At 38.8% G+C, this 18,716-nt stretch overlaps 1 protein-coding gene and 1 long non-coding RNA gene across 6 annotated transcripts in view; one reads left to right on the top strand and one right to left on the bottom strand.

Moving 5' to 3' along the window:
- Positions 1-18,716, bottom strand: part of LOC129440097 (uncharacterized) — a 53,757-nt gene that overhangs the window by 1,522 nt on the left and 33,519 nt on the right. The window contains exons 2-3 of one of the 2 annotated variants that reach the window (XR_008643004.2): positions 12,614-12,700; positions 5,806-6,346 (exon numbers count right to left, since the gene is read on the bottom strand). This is a non-coding gene — a long non-coding RNA (uncharacterized lncRNA). Of the gene's footprint in view, positions 1-5,805; positions 6,347-12,613; positions 12,701-18,716 lie in introns of those variants that run through there. The other variant, XR_008643005.2, reaches the window with a different exon arrangement.
- unc5db (unc-5 netrin receptor Db) overlaps positions 1-18,716 on the top strand; it is a 248,206-nt gene that overhangs the window by 198,725 nt on the left and 30,765 nt on the right. For all 4 annotated transcript variants that reach the window (XM_055199193.2, XM_055199191.2, XM_055199192.2 and 1 more), the window contains 2 exons: positions 6,187-6,271; positions 10,953-11,124. In XM_055199193.2, coding sequence (XP_055055168.2) covers positions 6,187-6,271; positions 10,953-11,124 — 257 coding nt within the window. The remainder of the gene's footprint in view (positions 1-6,186; positions 6,272-10,952; positions 11,125-18,716) is intronic.

The raw sequence follows: 18,716 nt of genomic DNA, 5'->3' as shown, positions 1-18,716 counted from the left end.
AATTACTCACCTGATGTGGGAAATGAGCCACATGCTGCAAAACCTGAAAACTCAGAGATATTCAATTTAGCCAAGTTCTTAGCACGCAGAGACCTGCTCACTGCTGGACTCATAAAGTTTGATGACAAGCCAGAGAATTACTTGGCATGGAAATCAACATTCTCAAATGCAATAGAAGACCTAAACTTAAAACCTTCTGAAGAGCTCGACTTGCTGACTAAGTGGCTTGGTCCAGAATCAGCCGAACACGCTCGCCGAATAAGATCAGTTCATATTAACTATCCTGCCGTCGGGCTCAGTAGAATTTGGGAAAGACTGGAACAGTGCTATGGCTCTGCAGAAGCTATAGAGTCAGCACTCCTAAATAAAGTTGACTGCTTTCCTAGAATCTCTAATAGGGACCCACAGTGTCTCAGGGAACTAGCAGATTTACTGTCAGAGATTGAATCTGCCAAAATGGATGGATACTTACCTGGTTTGTCTTACCTGGACACTGCACGAGGCATTGCCCCTATACTTGAGAAGCTGCCATTTGCCCTCCAGGAGAAGTGGATGCGACAAGGGTCTAGATATAAGCAAGAACAAAATGTCAGCTTTCCTCCCTTCTCATTTTTCTCCACCTTCATCAGAAATGAGGCTCATATGAGAAATGACCCCAGTTTTAAATTCAATTTGCCAAACACAATGCAACCCACAGGACAGAAGTTTTCCTTCAGAGCAAAAAGACTACCTGTTGCTGTGCACAAGACTGAAGTAGAGCATGGAATTCCTACAGTAAAATCTAAGCTGGTTGGAGAAGACTTCAGCAAACAGTGTCCAATTCATAAGAAACCACACCCGCTCCACAAATGCAGAGGCTTTAGGGAAAAACCCATAGATGAGCGCAAAGCCTTTTTAAGGGAATACGCTATATGTTTCCGCTGCTGCTCTTCAACATCTCACCAAGCCAGGAATTGTACCTCAACCATTCAGTGTTCAGAATGTGACAGTGAAAGACACATAGCAGCCCTTCATCCTGGTCCAGCGCCCTGGTCTAAAAATGAAACGGTCAGACCTGTGATACACCATGGCGGGGAGGATGATGAAAAAACCATAACAACTGTCGCCACATCCAGCTGCACAAAGGTCTGTGGTAATGGTTTCAGAGGAAGATCATGCTCCAAGATCTGCCTAGTTAATATATATTGTAAAGATCATCCTCAAATAAAGTTGAAAACCTATGCTATTCTAGACGACCAGAGTAACAAGTCTTTAGCAAAATCCACCTTCTTCGACAAATTTAATGTCATTGACCATGCATCTCCTTACACACTGAAGACATGTACAGGTACATCAGAAATCTTAGGACGCAGAGCAAAGGGTTTCATTATAGAATCAATCAATGACAGTGCCAGTTTTACACTTCCCACACTTATTGAGTGTAATGAACTTCCCGACAACAGAGCCGAAATCCCTACTCCTGATGCTGCTTGGAACCATGCTCACCTGAAATCAGTAGCTCATAAGATACCTCCACTTGACCCTGAAGCTGAGATTCTTCTTCTTCTTGGAAGAGACATCATTGAAGTGCACAAAGTATTGGAACAGCGCAATGGTCCTCGACATGCTCCTTTCGCTCAGAAGTTAGCTTTGAGATGGGTAATAATAGGAGATGTCTGCCAGGATGGTGCCCACAAACCATGTGAAATTAATACTTTCAAAACAAGCATTTTCATGAATGGACGCCCAAGCCAAATGGAACCCTGTGAAAACAATATTCAAATCAAAGAGAAGTTTTGCCATTACAATGAACATCTGACTTCACTGGCACCATCTTTGAAACTAGAATTTGCAACAACACACACAAAGAGCAATACAACAGATATCTTCCAGTCCACAAAAGATGATGACAAACTAGCTCCATCAATGGAAGATCTCGTCTTTCTGAAGATAATGCAAAAAGAAGTATATCAAGATGAATCAAACAGCTGGGTTGCTCCACTTCCCTTTCGCAGCCCACGTCAAAGACTTCCTAATAACAGGCAACAAGCAAGTAACCGGCTCCAGTCACTCACACGTACGCTGAAAAAACACCCACGCATGAAGGACCATTTTCTGGAGTTCATGACTAAGATGTTTGAAAACAGGCATGCAGAACCTGCACCACCTCTTTCCAAAAATGAAGAGTGCTGGTACCTTCCAATCTTTGGGGTCTATCACCCACAAAAACCAGATCAAATTAGAGTTGTTTTTGATTCCAGTGCTCAACATCATGGAGTATCTTTGAATAGTGTCCTCCTTACTGGGCCCAACATGAATAACAGCCTGCTTGGAGTTTTGCTGCGCTTCAGAAAAGAAAAGGTTGCCATAACAGCTGACATCCAACAAATGTTTCATTGCTTTGTAGTCAGAGAAGACCACCGCAACTTCTTACGTTTCCTCTGGTACCGTAATAATGACCTAGAAAATGAAGTTGTGGAATTCAGAATGCGAGTGCATGTCTTCGGCAACAGTCCCTCACCAGCTGTGGCTATGTATGGGCTCAAGAAAGCTGCCTTGGAAGGGGAGAAGGAACATGGTTCAGATGTAAAACAGTTCATTGAGAGGAACTTTTATGTCGATGATGCTTTGGTATCCCTACCTACCGAACAAGAAGCCATCACACTCCTTAGAAATGCCCAAGCCATACTGGCAGCTTCAAATCTTCGCCTACACAAGATAGCCTCAAACAAAATTGAAGTAATGAGAGCATTCCCTCCTGACGATTTAGCAGAGAACCTGAAGGACTTAAACCTTGCTGCTGACCTTCCTCATATGCAGAGAAGCTTAGGGGTCAGCTGGGATGTTGCAAAAGACAACTTCACCTTTCAGGTGCCAGATGATGAGAAACCTTACACAAGACGTGGAATCTTGTCTACAGTGAACAGTCTATTTGATCCATTTGGATTTGCAGCACCTGTAATCATTAAAGGTAGATCTTTACTCAGAGAGCTCACCATGGAGACATGTGACTGGGATGCTCCTCTGTCAGACAACATGTTCAAGGAATGGAAAACATGGAAAAATTCATTGAAAGAACTGGAGAAAATTACAATCTCCAGAGCATACACCCCCACCACTCTCAGTAATGCACAGAAAAAGGAAATGTGCATTTTCAGTGATGCCTCTATCACTGCTATCGCTGCTGTTGCTTATTTAAAGACCACTGATTCAGATGGGAAAATAAATGTTGGGTTTATTTATGGAAAAGCCAAGCTCACTCCTCGTCCTGAACTTACAATTCCAAGGCTTGAGTTATGTGCAGCAGTACTTGCAGTAGAGATAGCTGAAACTGTCACAGATGAGATTGATGTCAAATTTGATGCAGTCACTTTCTACTCAGACAGTAAAGTTGTCCTGGGATACATTCACAATGAATCAAGGAGATTTTACGTGTATGTGAACAATCGAGTACAGCGTATAAGAAGATCCACCTCTCCTGAGCAGTGGAAATATGTCCCTACTAACCACAACCCTGCTGATCATGCTTCAAGATCAGTCTCGGCTGAAAACTTAATGAACAGCACATGGCTGACAGGACCAGCATTCTTGTACAAGTCAGTTGAACATGAAACAACACCTTCAACTACCATAGACTTAGTTGATCCTGAATCCGATGCTGAGATTCGCCCCGAGGTCAGTGTTTGTGCTACTGAAGTCATCTGTCATAAACTTAACACTTCATACTTTGAGAAGTTCTCAGACTGGCAACGTCTTATAAATACTATTTCAAGGCTAAAACACATCACTCACTCCTTCAGCAATGACAACAAATCAAAGGAATGCAGAGGATGGCACATTTGTCATAAACCACATTCAGTAGAAGATCTGCAAAGTGCTAAGGATCTCATAATACGCAGCCTGCAACAGGAGACATTTCAGGATGAACTAAGGTGCCTTGAGAGAAAAACACATGTCTCTAAAAACAGTCCTCTCTTCAATCTGTGCCCATACATTGATGAGTCAGGCCTACTTAGGATTGGAGGCCGCTTATCCCAATCAGCCTTTGAGAAAAATGAAGTCAACCCTTTAATCTTACCTGGTCGTAGTCACGTCACAACCTTACTCATTCGACATTATCACTCTCAGGTTCAACATCAAGGACGCCATTTCACAGAAGGTGCCTTAAGAGCTGCAGGTCTGTGGATTATTGGTGGAAAAAGAAGAATTAGTAGCATTATCCATCATTGTGTCACCTGTCGAAAACTGAGAGGAAAGATAGAAACACAAAAAATGTCTGACTTACCTGTGGACCGCCTCAGTACTGATCCTCCATTCTCTTATGTCGGATTGGATGTATTTGGACCATGGAAAATCACATCACGACGAACCAGAGGAGGTCTCGCTAACAGCAAACGCTGGGCAGTACTCTTCACATGCATGAGCACAAGAGCTATACACATCGAGGTGATTGAATCACTGGACACTTCAAGCTTCATAAATGCTTTACGAAGATTCTTCTCCATTCGCGGACCAGCTAAACAGATTAGATCTGACTGTGGAACCAACTTTGTTGGGGCAAGTAAAGAACTGAAAATCAGTACAGACACAAATAACAAAGAAATACAGAATTTCCTAAGTCACAACGGCTGCACTTGGAGTTTCAACCCACCACACTCATCACACATGGGAGGCAGCTGGGAACGCATGATAGGCATCACCAGGCGGATCCTTGATGCTATGTTACTGAATATCAGTCCAGTAAAATTCACCCATGAAGTCCTCATCACATTCATGGCAGAGGTTTCAGCTATTGTAAATGCTCGTCCATTAATACCAGTATCAACGGATCCAAACAATCCACTCATCCTATCCCCAGCAACACTTCTCACACAAAAGACTGGCACACTTCCACCTCCAAATGGCAACTTCAATGAAAGTAACCTCTACGTTTGCCAGTGGAGACAAGTTCAAAGTTTAGCCAACACCTTTTGGCATCGATGGAGAAGGGAGTATTTAAGCACTCTTCAAAATCGGAGAAAGTGGCAAAGAGAAGAACGCAACCTTCAACCTGGAGACGTAGTCCTCCTCAAGGAAGGTCAAGTTCAAAGAAATGACTGGCCCATGGGCATTATACAAAAGAGTTTCCCAGGTAATGATGGAAGAGTCAGGAAGGTTGAAGTTAAGACAATAAAAGATGGAATACCAAAGGTCTACTTGCGTCCCATCTCCGACACAGTCCTTCTCCTGCCGTCAAAGATGGAATAAGAGGTGTCGTGTTCAATGATGACATCCTACGGATGCCAGGCGGGGAGTGTTCTGGATCATTCATTAATCTTTAATATTTGCTATTGATTTAATACTAATACATAGTAGCTTTCTTTAAAAAAATACAGTTAATGATGGACAGTTAAATTCAGTTAATTGCATCAATCAAATGTAGAACAACACAGAAGGAGCTTGAAGCAGCATTGATTTTGTGATCCTCTGTAGAAAGCATTGTCTGTAAGTTTGTGATTAATTTTTACTCAGTTGTTTGTTAAATTTACCATTTATAAAGCTAAGTAATGTGGAATTTCAGCTATTTTAGAACTATATACAATGAATTCCTGTGTGTTATGTTTTTGAGATAACTAAGTAGTTCTATTGTATTTACATCTCCTTTCTGTAGTTTCACTCTGTTTTTCGACATATTCATCGTGGTGTGGAATAAAGCAGCATTCTCCCACAAGCTTATGTGTTGGAAAGAGTTTATCTGTCTGTCTAACTTTGGGAAGAGTGACGCCATTGTGAGGGCAGAACATCATCCAAATGATGAATCTGAATAGTGATGTGAAAGAGGATTTTATCATCCAACACTTTTTAATTCATTCATGTGTAATTGCTGAGAGTGTTATTTACATAATCATCTTGATTTTTTTATATAATACATTGGCACTTTCAATACATACATATGGTAAAAAGACATGAAATGACACTTTAATCATTTTATGCATTAACAAATGCATATAATGACATTAATTTCTCCTGTAATGTATAATTAAATAGACTGCAAGAGGCCAGATGCGCATTTAATGTTCATAAAATACTTTAAAAAAAAAGCTTGTTTATGTCAGATGCACTTAGAGGGTTTTGCATCTGAGGTTTTCATATATTGAAAGGTAAAAGGCATAGCTGTTTTTGTGCATGTTATCTTCAGTGCTGATGTCCTCGATGTTGTTTTTGTAGGAGTGAGTTTGCTGGTGCCTCACGGTGCGACCGCAGAGGACACGTCTTGGGAAATGTACATGCTCATAAATCAAGGAGAGTCCAGGTAAGACTGTAGACTGACAGGTCTGGATCACTTTCATGGTGTCCCTTTTTCTGAGTTGTTGTGGAAGATTTTACTCTGCAATGCACAATATTAAGTCTTGCCTGTGCACAGAAATGTTCAAATGATGTGCAGATTTCAAATGACGTTTGAAGAGTTTCGTTGCAAAACGAGATAACTAAGTTTTTGACATTTTGTCAAAACATGTTTAGTATTATGTTATCATGTTATTATTTTGTTTTATGGTGCTACTTAGCTGTATTTTTTAAGTTATGAAGGTTTAAATCAAAACAAACCAACTGCAGTTGAATTGATATTAATTAGAATGCACATCAAAAAACGAGATATCTGAAAAATTAATTTATCTCATTTTGCAACAAAACTCTTCTTCTACTTATCATACTAACAGATATGTAAAGTTTTTATAGAGAGTTTGTAAATTAAGAGTTTGGTTCCAAAACGCGATAAACTGCATTTAAAAAAATCAGTATTGTATCTGGTCAGTATTAAAAAGTAAATTCTTAATTTTACGCAAAATCCAATATCCGCCGTGTTATTCTGTCATCTTTTCTCTCTTTTTTTCCAAACCACGACAAACGCCACTTTTTCTTCTCTGCAAAATGCAATAAATCCGCTCAACAAATCACAGCGCACCATTCCATGCATTGTAAACAATTTGAATACACACGGAATCCTGGTTTTCCTCATCTGCTTTGTACTTTGTGATCAACAAACAAACAAAAACAAAATAATACTTTTGATAGCATTAATAAACCTTTGGTGTTTTTTTGTGGCGGGGAAGAAACGCAAACCATCAAAATCTCATAATTTACGTAAGAGGGACTTGGACGAAGGAAAAATATGCCGGCTGTTGCTTGTTCTCACACAACAGCATCAAGCTTCTGTCATTTACAACACATTGACCCCAGGGGATCTTATGAAAAACGTTCCATTATTTTACTCAAAGTCAATGAAAATCGAGCAGGAACAAAACATTTTACAGCTGATCGCTGTCAAAAAAGTTTAGCAACGACATCCCAAGGATGACCACAGCAATGACAGTGTTCTTAATATGACAAAGTAAGTGTTTTGATTAATGCCATTAATGTTTATTTTTTAATCAGTGTATACCACTAGTCAACTAAATGAATATAACATGGCAAAGATGAATGCACATTTATATAGGCGATTGATTCAATAGAAAAAAACATCATCTGTTTTTAAAATAAATCTTTGAAAATCAAATTATGGATTTGAAATTTTAATGTTATTACAACTTAAAGATGCTATGTGAAAGTTTGTAACAGAAAATAGTGGTTTTCATCTTGGTATAGAAAACACATTTTTACCTAAATTAGTCATTCTTCAAATATCTTGTTATGATGTTGAAAAACATGTTCTTTTATTAGTTTCATAGAAAACATTTTTCTGCTTTTGATTTATTTTCTGCCAAATTGATAGTCTTTTTCAAGGACAAGCATTAATACACTATAAAAAGTGGGAAAAAATGGGACAAACACAGCCGTTTAGTTAAATTATATTTGACCCAAAAATGTGTTAAAACAACAAAGGGTGGCATTAAATTTGCCCTGTAAGGGGATTAATTAGCCTGTATGGAGTAAAATAGCATAAAAGAGTCATATTGATTTCCTAACTTGGAACAAATGGATAAAGAACGTGAATATCAGAGTTCATTTCTACTATATACGCTCTCACTTTAATGTAGGAATTAATCATAGACTCTTACAGTGGAACGTGTAATGCAATAAAATCTCTGTCAAACAAGCAAGAATTCTAACTTTGAGACATTGAGGAAGTCTTCATGTGAAAAGCTGAAGTCTGATTATGTCACTGTACTCTTGGCAAATGAAAGCCTTTCTTTTATCATGTTGTACAGAAGTGAATCTTTGATCTCAGCTGGTGAGTGATCATTTTTTTTGAGTTGTTTTGGCATATATAGGCCATGGTCTACACCCCCCACTGCTCTTTCCCCATACAAACTTCCTTAAGAGTTTCTGAAGGTCTTAGATTTTGACACATCGTGTATTATGTATTCTCACCATGTTGAGGTGATGACCTGCATAGGTTTTGATGTATCTCTGGAGACAATATGACTGTTTCACTCTGCCAGAACTGAAGGAGATCCAACACAAGTGGCTCTTATTGCCCAGACTGAATTCTTCTTTATTATGACACAGGAACATGAATAACATATTTACACCCAGCAAGTGCAAAACAAGGATGTTACTGTATGAGTCATATTTTACCCCTTATTCCCTCCCCTTCCACATACACATTTATTCACTCTTCTTGAATGAAAGGCGCATGCAATAGTTTATTCTTATTAAACAGTAAGCACCAGTCACATTACTGACTAGAAAATCTGTTTTTGAACATGGAAATGGGACACCATGTTGAAAACCAAAGATTAAAGCTACAATATGAGCTCAAGCATTGCTGATAGAGTACATTTAAAGCTTTAATGTCACAATATTGAATGATGCTCATTTTTGAAGCTTGCTTTAGAAATGGTCATCATTAATAACTGTATAAAACACCATCTTTTATGAGGTACCAATTAATTTCCCAGACTAATGGTAAAATTCAGTCAGATGCCCAAAAGTATGCAAAATGGAACCATTAGGTCTGTATGTTGCCTATAGTGTCCCTGAATGCAACAGCACTCCGCTGCCTGGCCTATTAGCAATGACTCATCGGTCCTTTTGAATAATGCCTCTCAGACTTAGGAGCTGGCAGAATAAGACCCTTGATGATGATGGTTATGATGAGGAGGAGGAGGAGAGCAGTGAAAATATGACAAGACACTTGAGGTACTTAAGTAGCTTCTTATGCAACCCAGGTAATCTGCCCCCAGCTTTTACTTGGATAAAAAGTAAACTAGGGTGATGAGTTTCAGTGAAAACCTAAAGAACTACATTCAACACACTTCAATGCAAAAGTGCCAAAAAGTTGGCGCAGTGATGTCATAGAATCCTCATTTTTAGTTCACCCCAAAATGAAAAATATGTTTTGTCCATACAGTGCAAATGAATGGTGACTAAGGATGTCAGTTCCTAACATTCCCTTTAACTGTCCCTTATACTGTCATTTTTTGTTTTGTTTCAAAACGCAATAAATTCATTTTGACTAATTTAGGTAAAAACGTGTTTTCTATACCAAGAAAGTGACGAGATAAAAACCACTATTTTCTGTTACAAACTTTCACATAGCATCTTTAGATTAATATAACCTTAAAAGTTCAAATCCATTATTTGATTTTCAAAGATTTATTATAAAAAAGGATTCTTTTTTAAAGATTTTTTATGCTATAAATCTATTGAATCAATATATAAATGTGCATTCATCTTGCCATGATATATTCATTTAGTTGACTAGTAGTATACACTGATAAAAAATAAACATTAATGGCATTAATCAAAACACTTTGTCATAGTAGTAAAATAATGGAAAGGTTTTCATAAGATCCGTCGGGTTAATATGTTAGGATATCAGAAGCTTGATGCTGTCGTGTGAGAACAAGCAACAGACGGCATTTTTCCGTCTCCGGAGTGCCTCTCACGTAAATTATTAGATTTTGATAGCTTACGTTTCTTCCTCGCCACAGAAAACCACCACAGGTCATCAAAGTATTTGCAGCGATTTTTGTGTGAGCATATCAGTGAACACCCCTGACCACTCGGTGAGTTTCACGTCTTTGTAAACGAAAGTTTAATGCAATTTAGGAAGGATTGTTCCAGTGCAGCTATGCAGCCATTGTAGAGGTGGGAGGTGATACAACAAACACCTGAAAATTATTGGGCCAGCATCATATGTCCAAATTTCAGTCAAAACCGTTCTATTTCATCATAAACAATCTGAAAACAGGGCTTTAAATGTAAAATACCGAACTTGTCCTTTAAGTCAGATAAACTGTAAAAGGCTTATGGCGTCCTTTGGGCATACTGTACAGTGCTTAAAGCTAATTCTGCTGTTCTGCTATTTTAGACTTTCAAGGTTTGTCATAAACTGTCACTTGTAGAGTAGGGTAGCACTTTTTTACAATACATGTTTACCTGGTACATATTGGGTCAATTTTGCTTAATAAATACTAAATGCCACAAGTGTGTCTGTAAGCACAACACATTTACCATATATGTACCAGGTAAGTACACATACTGTAAAATAAAGTGCTACACAAAGTAGTTTGTAGATATACAGATGAAAAACTGAAAATCTAACCTTTATGACTCTACAGTGGGTTTTTTGTCATCTTTTTCCTTAAAATTAGCATGAAAAGCCAAAGCCTCCTCATTAATGAGTTTAATGTTATGGTTTACCACCACAAGGAAAAGATGCAAGGTAATGATAATGGCCAAAAGATCATAAGCAGTGACCGATGAATATGCAAGAGCCGGTAAACGATTTTAAATCAAGGTTGTCCAAATCAGGATTTAAATGATTCTGTGTAGTGCAGATGTGACAGTTTTCGTTATTGTTTTTTTCTTGTAATATATATTTGATTGTGTTTTGGTTTCTGGTCTCATCACTTTGTTTGATTTAGCCAAATGTACTGACTGTTTTATTTATAAGCCAAGTACAAATAGTGTATTAAAAAAATATCTTAACTTCTTTTTTTTCCAAAATTGACAGTGATATGTTTATATTGCTCTTGTTTCCGCACTAGTGCCCAGTCAGAGGAAAAGTGTGAGATTCTTTTGGGGCCAGAGATCACGTATGGTCCTCCAGGGCTGAACCTCTCCTATCCTGTTGCCATGACGATAGCTCATTGTGCTGAGGTCAGCACTGAAAACTGGAACATTAAACTCAAGAGACAAACCAAGGACAACAAGTGGGAGGTAGGAATAAAGACATGAAATCTGTTTTTTCCCAATGAATACATTTTAAATTCCTATGAGTGAGAATCTGAAGAATGTCCGATTTTTTTTTGCAAATACAGTACATTTTTAAAGGTTTTTAAAATGATACAGCACAGTTTAAAGTTTCATTCTGCAATACTTTGGAAAATGCCAGCATTAAAGATTGAAGGTCTGTTATCTGGATCCAGTATAAATTTTGGTCAAAGACTAAACAGTGGATGAATAAAGATAATTTCCCAACCATATTTTCTTAGCAGTGCTCCTGTGTAGCTCATTGGTAGAGCATGCGTTAGCAGCGCAAAAGATCATGAGGTCGAACCCAGGGAACACGTTGAAAAAAATGTATACCTTGTAATGTGCTGTAAGTAACTTTGGATAAAGCATCTGCCGATTCATAAATGAAGATGTATTTAGCATTATTTTAATGATTTTTTGTTTCTAAAATTATTGTGCTGCTTTTTACTCCTAAGTTCCTAATTAAGCAACTGGCCAACTGTTTTTTTTTTCTATTTACCAAAGGCAATTTTTACAGCCATTTGTCACCTAATGGTCATTTTCTAAGGTTTCAGTTGCCAAAAATACTCATGATTCAGTTAACCTAGTAAAGTGTGCTATCAACCAATTACAGCAGGCTTTGAAATTGTGTTAAAGAGGTGATCTGACCCTCTTGTGTGTAGTAGAAGAGATCTGGGGACAGTTACTCCACAGAAGAAGCTGCAACAATGAAGCGTTCAAGGAAAAACAATTACAGGCCGTAATAGCGAGAAGACACACAGTTCGCGGCAGTCAAACAGCGGTAACATCAGGGCTAGATGCCCATCCGACCTAGGAAATATCGATCCGGTTGTACAAAAGGAACTGAAATGTGAGCTGACACAAGGCAATCAGGATAGAAGTCATGGATGTGATCTCTCTTCTGACCCTGCCACACTCACTCGCATCTCTTCCGATGGCATCTCATGTTTCACCGTGATGTCAACCTCTGATAACCTAAACTGTCATCATGATCTGAAAGTTGATGTGTTAATAAGTTGTTTGGTAACGGATAGGGTTTAGTGCTAATAATGGGTTCGACTTCCATTGAGGTTATGTACAGATTTTATTGTACTTAGTCACTTTGAATGAAAGCGTCTGGCAAATGTGAAAATGTAATATAAGTTATTCTTGCTGTATTCTTGCACTTTCCTCCAGTTTGTTTGTTTATTGCGAGCCGTTCTGTTATTGAAGAGAATTGGATAATAACCTTCCTTTTGTGTGTGACCGCCAGCACGAGCCATTATTTAGATGAATTTGAAATTGTTCCAAGGCGCAGGCACTTATCCTTGAGATTGCTACCAGCAGCCTTCACAGAAAGACATTTGTTGTCACTGTTTTTCACAGCTCTAATAGTTTTATTTCAACCAATGACAGCTCCAATGTTGTTGACGGCTAAAGTAATTACATGAAGGCTGCTGGACAAATCACTCACCTGTCAAAGAAAGATTTCCTCCCAATGCTATCATTTCAACGTGCTTCATGCGGTATTCTCCCAGGAGTCAAATAAAGAAATGGCCATCTGTCAAAAAAGTGAAGAGAGTCTAAATTATATGACTGTCTGTGCTTGACTTGATGTTAGCCTAACCTTGTCAAAGCACTAAACATGTGGCCTTACTGATTCGTGATTTGTGAGCGATTGGATGTCAGCATGGCAGAGTAAATTAAAGTCTTCTCTTCTGACTGAGCTGAGAATCACCCACAATGTAAAAATAACTGGCAACAACTGTAAGTCGGTGTGTATAAAGATGATTTCTTTGAAAGGGTTCCATATTGGGAAACCTCTTGGACTGTAAAGTTATATGTGCAAGATGTTTTTTTTCTGGTGCTGAAACCTAAAGTATTGATGGTAGATGGTTGGGTGTAAGGGCTTCCAAATCATTAACATCCATTGATGCTCTAGATATAGGACGATTGTTAAGGATCGATTCAATTTCACAAAGTACTGTGTGTAAACCCTCCTCATCCAAACTTTGTCTTCCAAGGATAGAACTTAGAATCTTTCTTACGGACCTTATGAGCCGCTCCCAAATTCCTCCAAAGTGTGAACCAGATGGAGGATTGAAGTTCCACTTTATTCCTTTTTGAAGCAAAAATGAATTGATTTGATTATGATTCCAGTTGTTTTTGGCTTCCTGCAACTCACGTTGGGCACCAACAAAGTTTGTACCATTGTCTGAAAGGATCTCGACTACTTGTCCTCGACGTGCAATAAGTCGTCTTAATCCATGAATAAAAGAGTCAGTTTCAAGTGAAGATAATATTTCAAGATGAACAGCTCTTGTGGTCAAACATGTGAAGATTACTCCATAACGTTTTACAACACTCCTTCCTCGCTTGACTTCAAAGGGACCAAAGCAGTCCACTCCAACATGGGTGAAAGGTGGTTTGTCAGGTGTAACTCTCTCTTGCGGCAAATCTGCCATCTGCTGATGACCTGTGGTTCCATGAAGACGTTTGCATACTACACACTTTGATAAAATCCTCCTTATCGCAGTGCTAGCACCAGGGACCCAATATCTCTGTCGCAAAGTAGCCATCATATAATTCCGTCCGCAGTGTCCAATATCTTTATGTATTTGTTGCAGAATCAAATCTGTAACATGCAGGTCCTTAGCCAGTATTACCGGGTGTTTAACTTCTTCAGGCATCATAGCTTTGTCCAGACGTCCACCAACTCTGATGATATCCAAGTGAAGCACAGGGTTCAGTTTATAGAGTTCACTACTTCGTTTTACCAGTCCATCCTTCCGTAGACTTGACAGTTCTTCAGAATATCTCTTTTTTTGACATATACGAATAATCTCCAGTTCAGCTTTCTCCAGTTCTTCTGGAGACAACAACTTGGAAGTCGTATTGGATTTGAACTTTTGCATCTCTTTGTTAAGAGTCTGTAGTTGTGACTTGTCCATGATTGACTTGTCATGGTAATCAGTTGTTAATCTTTTCCTTTCCTTGCTTAGATCAATTAAAATGTTCCTGAATCTAAGTATCCAAGCTATGCCTTTTTTCAAACGCATCCATGAAGAGTAGTGATTGAAGTATGGTAGAAAATTAAACTCTTGCTGAATTTGTACACTATTCACCAGAACACTCCCTTTTACTTCTGGGTCATTAGAAGACATTGTACCTACATCAGTAGGATCCATGGGCCACGACTCTTGTGGTTGAAGAAGAAATGAAGGGCCAGAAATCCAAGTCTTGTTTTTTAAGAAAGAGGTGACCTTTAAACCTCTGGAAACCAAATCAGCTGGGTTGTTGAAAGAGTTAACATACCTCCATTGTGTAGTTTCAGAAACCCTTAGAATTTCTGCAACTCTGTTGGCTACAAAGCATTGGAACCTAGAAGTCTCATTTTGGATGTATTTAAGAACAGATGTGCTGTCTGTCCAGAACACAGAATCCTGAAGGTTTATCTTCAGCTCTCTTTTCCACAACTTGTCCATACGACTTGCAAGCGTAGCAGCAGTGAGTTCAAGACGAGGGATAGTGATTACTTTCAAAGGTGTTACTCTTGCTTTACTCATTAGCAGAGTAGAATGGGCAATTTGTTGATCATCATGAAGCAACAAGTAAGATACAGTGCCATAACCTTTCTCGCTGGCATCTGAGAAGTGACGTAATTGGGCAAATGCAACTTCTCCAAAGTTGTCAGGTTTAAAACACCTGCAAACCTCAAATGTATCCAATTCATGAAGTTCATCCAACCAACTTGTCCATCGCTGAATGTACACTGTTGGTATAGTGCAGTCCCATCCGATTTTCTCTCTACATAGATCTTGGAAGTATAATTTTGCCACGTAAGATCACGGGAGACAGAAAACCAAGAGGATCATAGATTGAACTAAGGATGGAAAGAATTCCTCTTCTGGTTAGAGGTCTGTCTCTGATGGTCACCTTAAACTTGAAAACATCTGATTCAGCACACCACTGAACACCTAATGCCCTTTCCAATTGTAGCGTGTCATGTTCCAAATCCAAGTTCTTTATTTTCTGGTCTCTGTCTTTCTCAGGTATGGCGTTCAACACATTATGGCTATTACTGATCTATTCCGTAAATCGAAATCCACCTCTGGCACATATTTCAGTGAGTCTTTGGTACAGCTGTACTGCATCAGAATTTGTAGGCACAGATACAAGACAATCGTCTACATAGAAGTTATTAAAGACAACATCTACTGTCTTGGCATCATACAGATCCTTATGATCCTCTGCACACCTTCTCAATGCATAGCTAGAGCAACTTGGAGACGATGTTGCTCCAAACAAATGCACAACCATTCTGTATTCTTCCAGATCACCATCAATGTTTCCCCCTGGCCACCATAGAAATCTCAACAGATCACAATCATTAGGATGTATCTTGACCTGATGAAACATCGATTCTATGTCAGCCATCATAGCAACATACTCCATTCTGAATTTCACAAGAACACTCACCAGCGGACTTGTTAGGTCTGGACCTTGCAGAAGATGTTCATTCAGTGATGTTCCTTGGTATGATGCTCCACAATCAAACACCACTCGGATCTTTTGCTTTTTGGGATGATATACCCCATGGTGAGGTATATACCATAAGCGTCCATCATGTCGTTCCAATTCCGCTGTGGGAACCTTTTCAGCATGTCCTTTCGAGATGACGTTCTCCATGAAATTAACATAATCAGAATGAAATGAGGGGTTTCTTCTAAGCTTTCTTTGAAGATTCAGAGCACGTTGTTCCACTATTGCTCTATTTCTTGGCATGACTACGGCTTCACTTTTGAGTGGAAGGCCAATGTAGTAATGTTCATTCATCAGTCTTGCTGATCGAGAAACAAAATTCATAAATTGATGATCTTGCTTTGACAATCCTTCTTGTTCCTCTTGAACACATTTAGGAAAGTCTGTCTTGAACTGCCGCTCCCACAACTCATCCAGCTTCATAACTGTGATCCTATTAACAGTCATATGAGGATATTCCTCAACAGCATGCTTCTCCAGTCGATTCATTGGTCCATTAACTGTCCACCCAAACATGGTCTTAATAGCATATGGACTATTATTCTGACTACGAATAATCTGCCATGGCTCCAATGCCTCTGGTACATTAGCACCAATCAACAGCTCTACACCAGCATCAATTGATGGTAAACAGATGTCACTTAAATGAGGCCAACAAGCAAGATCATTTTGTGTGGCGATGTTAGCTTTACTTACAGGCATGTTCTTCTGAGTGTATACTTCTGGCAAAGTACAGTTATGCTCTTGATTCAATCCTGACACTTCCAAATCCTTAAGAACATGACAAAAGATGGATTTATCTTGATTCATGGTTCTCATTAGTATGTTGATTTTCTTGGCAGAGAGATTGAGCTTTGACATTAAACTCTCTGTGCAGAAAGTTGCAGAACTTCCAGAATCCAGAAATGCATAGGTGATCACCACTTTACTTCCTTTCTTAGATTTCACACATACAGGAACAATAGACAATGCACAATTGTCTTTACCAGCCCCAGTAAGAGCACTGGATTGAAGCGAGACCAAAGCACTACCCAATGTAGGCTTTGATTCTTCTTTCCTACTGTACTGAATGTTCTTTTTCTCTGATGAAGAAATATGAAGAAGACTTGGGTGCTTGAGATGACATATCTTACATATGCTTCTCTCCTTGCAATCACGGCTGACATGTCCTGTACATAAGCAACCGAAACAAATCCCCTTCTTCTTTAGGAAATTAATCTTTTCTCCATGAGATTTCTCAGCAATCCTTTTACAGAAGTCCAGTTCATGTTCCCCTTCACAGAAAAGACAGAAACTTTTCACATTCTTCCCACTACATTCCTTCACATCAGTTGCAGTGACTGTGGTGGCAAAACTGCTTCTAGATTTGGAATGAGATGATTTTACATTCAGATTTCTTCCTCCACTAGGCAGAACATCTTGAATGTTTCCAAATACTGGATCCGTGAGTATTTTCACCTGTCTTTCTATGAAATTCACAATGTCAGAAAAACAAGCTGGACGATTACGTCTTTCCTGTAAATCATATGCCACGATCCTCCACTTTTCTCTCATCTTATAAGGAAGCTTTGCAAGAATTACTTGCATATTGGTAGCAAGATTCAACTCATTCATGTAATGAATATTCTGCATAACATTACAACAACTTCTGAGAAACAACCCATAATCCTGCAGAGCTTTAGCATCCTCAGACTTTATCACTTTCCATACGAGTGCCTTCTCCATGTAAGCTGAGGCTATCCTTACCTCATTGCCAAAATGCTCCTTTAACAAAGCTTTGGCCCTTATGTACCCTTGAGAAGGAATCATATGCCGACAACTCCTAACAAGTTCCTTAGGTTGCCCTCTTGTGTACTGCTCTAGGAAATGTAAACAATCTGCCTCACCAACTGCTTTCCTTTCCACCACCTCATCAAATGTCTGTATAAAATCATAGTAACGTAATGGATCCCCATCAAAGCATGGGACCTCCCTTGGAGGAAGTGAAGATGAATTATGCTGCTGAATTAATAGGGCAGCAATTTCATTTTGCTTATCAATCAGCTTAAAAATATTTCCTCCTTCCAAACCATCGTGTGAACTTGATCCATGTGCTCTGTGCACTCTAGGTCCATGTCCATTATCATGACTGGTGCTGGGTATGGCTGGTTGTGATGGCCTTGAATTAGATTGTACAGTATATTGCAGTTGTTGAACTGGTTGAGTTGGAAAATGCATTAAATCTTCTTGAGAAGCATGAATCTGAGTCTGTGCATAAGATGCAGGTGGATGTTGTGACACCGCACATGAACTCGAAGGTAAGAATGATTCCACATGAGGAATAAGAGATTCAGCTCTAGTCTGTTTCTTCCTTAAAACATTAGTATCAGAAGGCTTAGTAGATACACTTGATTTTGAGTCACTATATACCTTCATCTTGGCCATTGATACAGAGATTTCAGTGTCAAGCTCCATTTGTTCTTTTCTCCTTCTCAGATCTTCCTCTTCTTTCTGCAATGCATGTTTTTGTTCTTCATTTTTAACTTCATTTTCTAAACAAACAAATCCACCAGGTCCTTCAGTAGGCCTATATATTACTGAGCATTCAGAATAGTCCTGTGTTACATTAGACTGCATATGTGACCTTGCCCATGAAAGTTCAGCTATGGTCATTTTTTGTGATTTATTGTTTTATACATAAAATCATCCTACATAATGTAAAGAACAGTCTGTGGAAAATATAACCTTGATATCTTTATTATTGTCTGAGCAAGGTCATGTTAAAGACTGAAATCAATGACTGAAATCTAACTTTGATGCTCCTAACCCCATAATTATATTATGAGACTTCAACCTGGATTTCACAAAACAATTACCATTTATGTCCTTTGGCTAATGCTGGGTACACACCAAAAGATAATCTGGCTGATTTTCGACCCATTTCCCCCCTTCTGACAATCCTAGCAATGTCCCGATTATCTTGATGCTTGTACAGATAATTTTATCAGATTTTCCCTTGGTGTGAGGTGTGTTAAGAGTGTCCGAACATGATCGGA

Source organism: Misgurnus anguillicaudatus, chromosome 22, assembly GCF_027580225.2.
Source record: "Misgurnus anguillicaudatus chromosome 22, ASM2758022v2, whole genome shotgun sequence".
In the NCBI taxonomy this organism is placed as follows: domain Eukaryota; kingdom Metazoa; phylum Chordata; class Actinopteri; order Cypriniformes; family Cobitidae; genus Misgurnus; species Misgurnus anguillicaudatus.
Note: the sequence above shows the minus strand (reverse complement) of the source record. Positions and strands in the feature narration are given on the sequence as shown.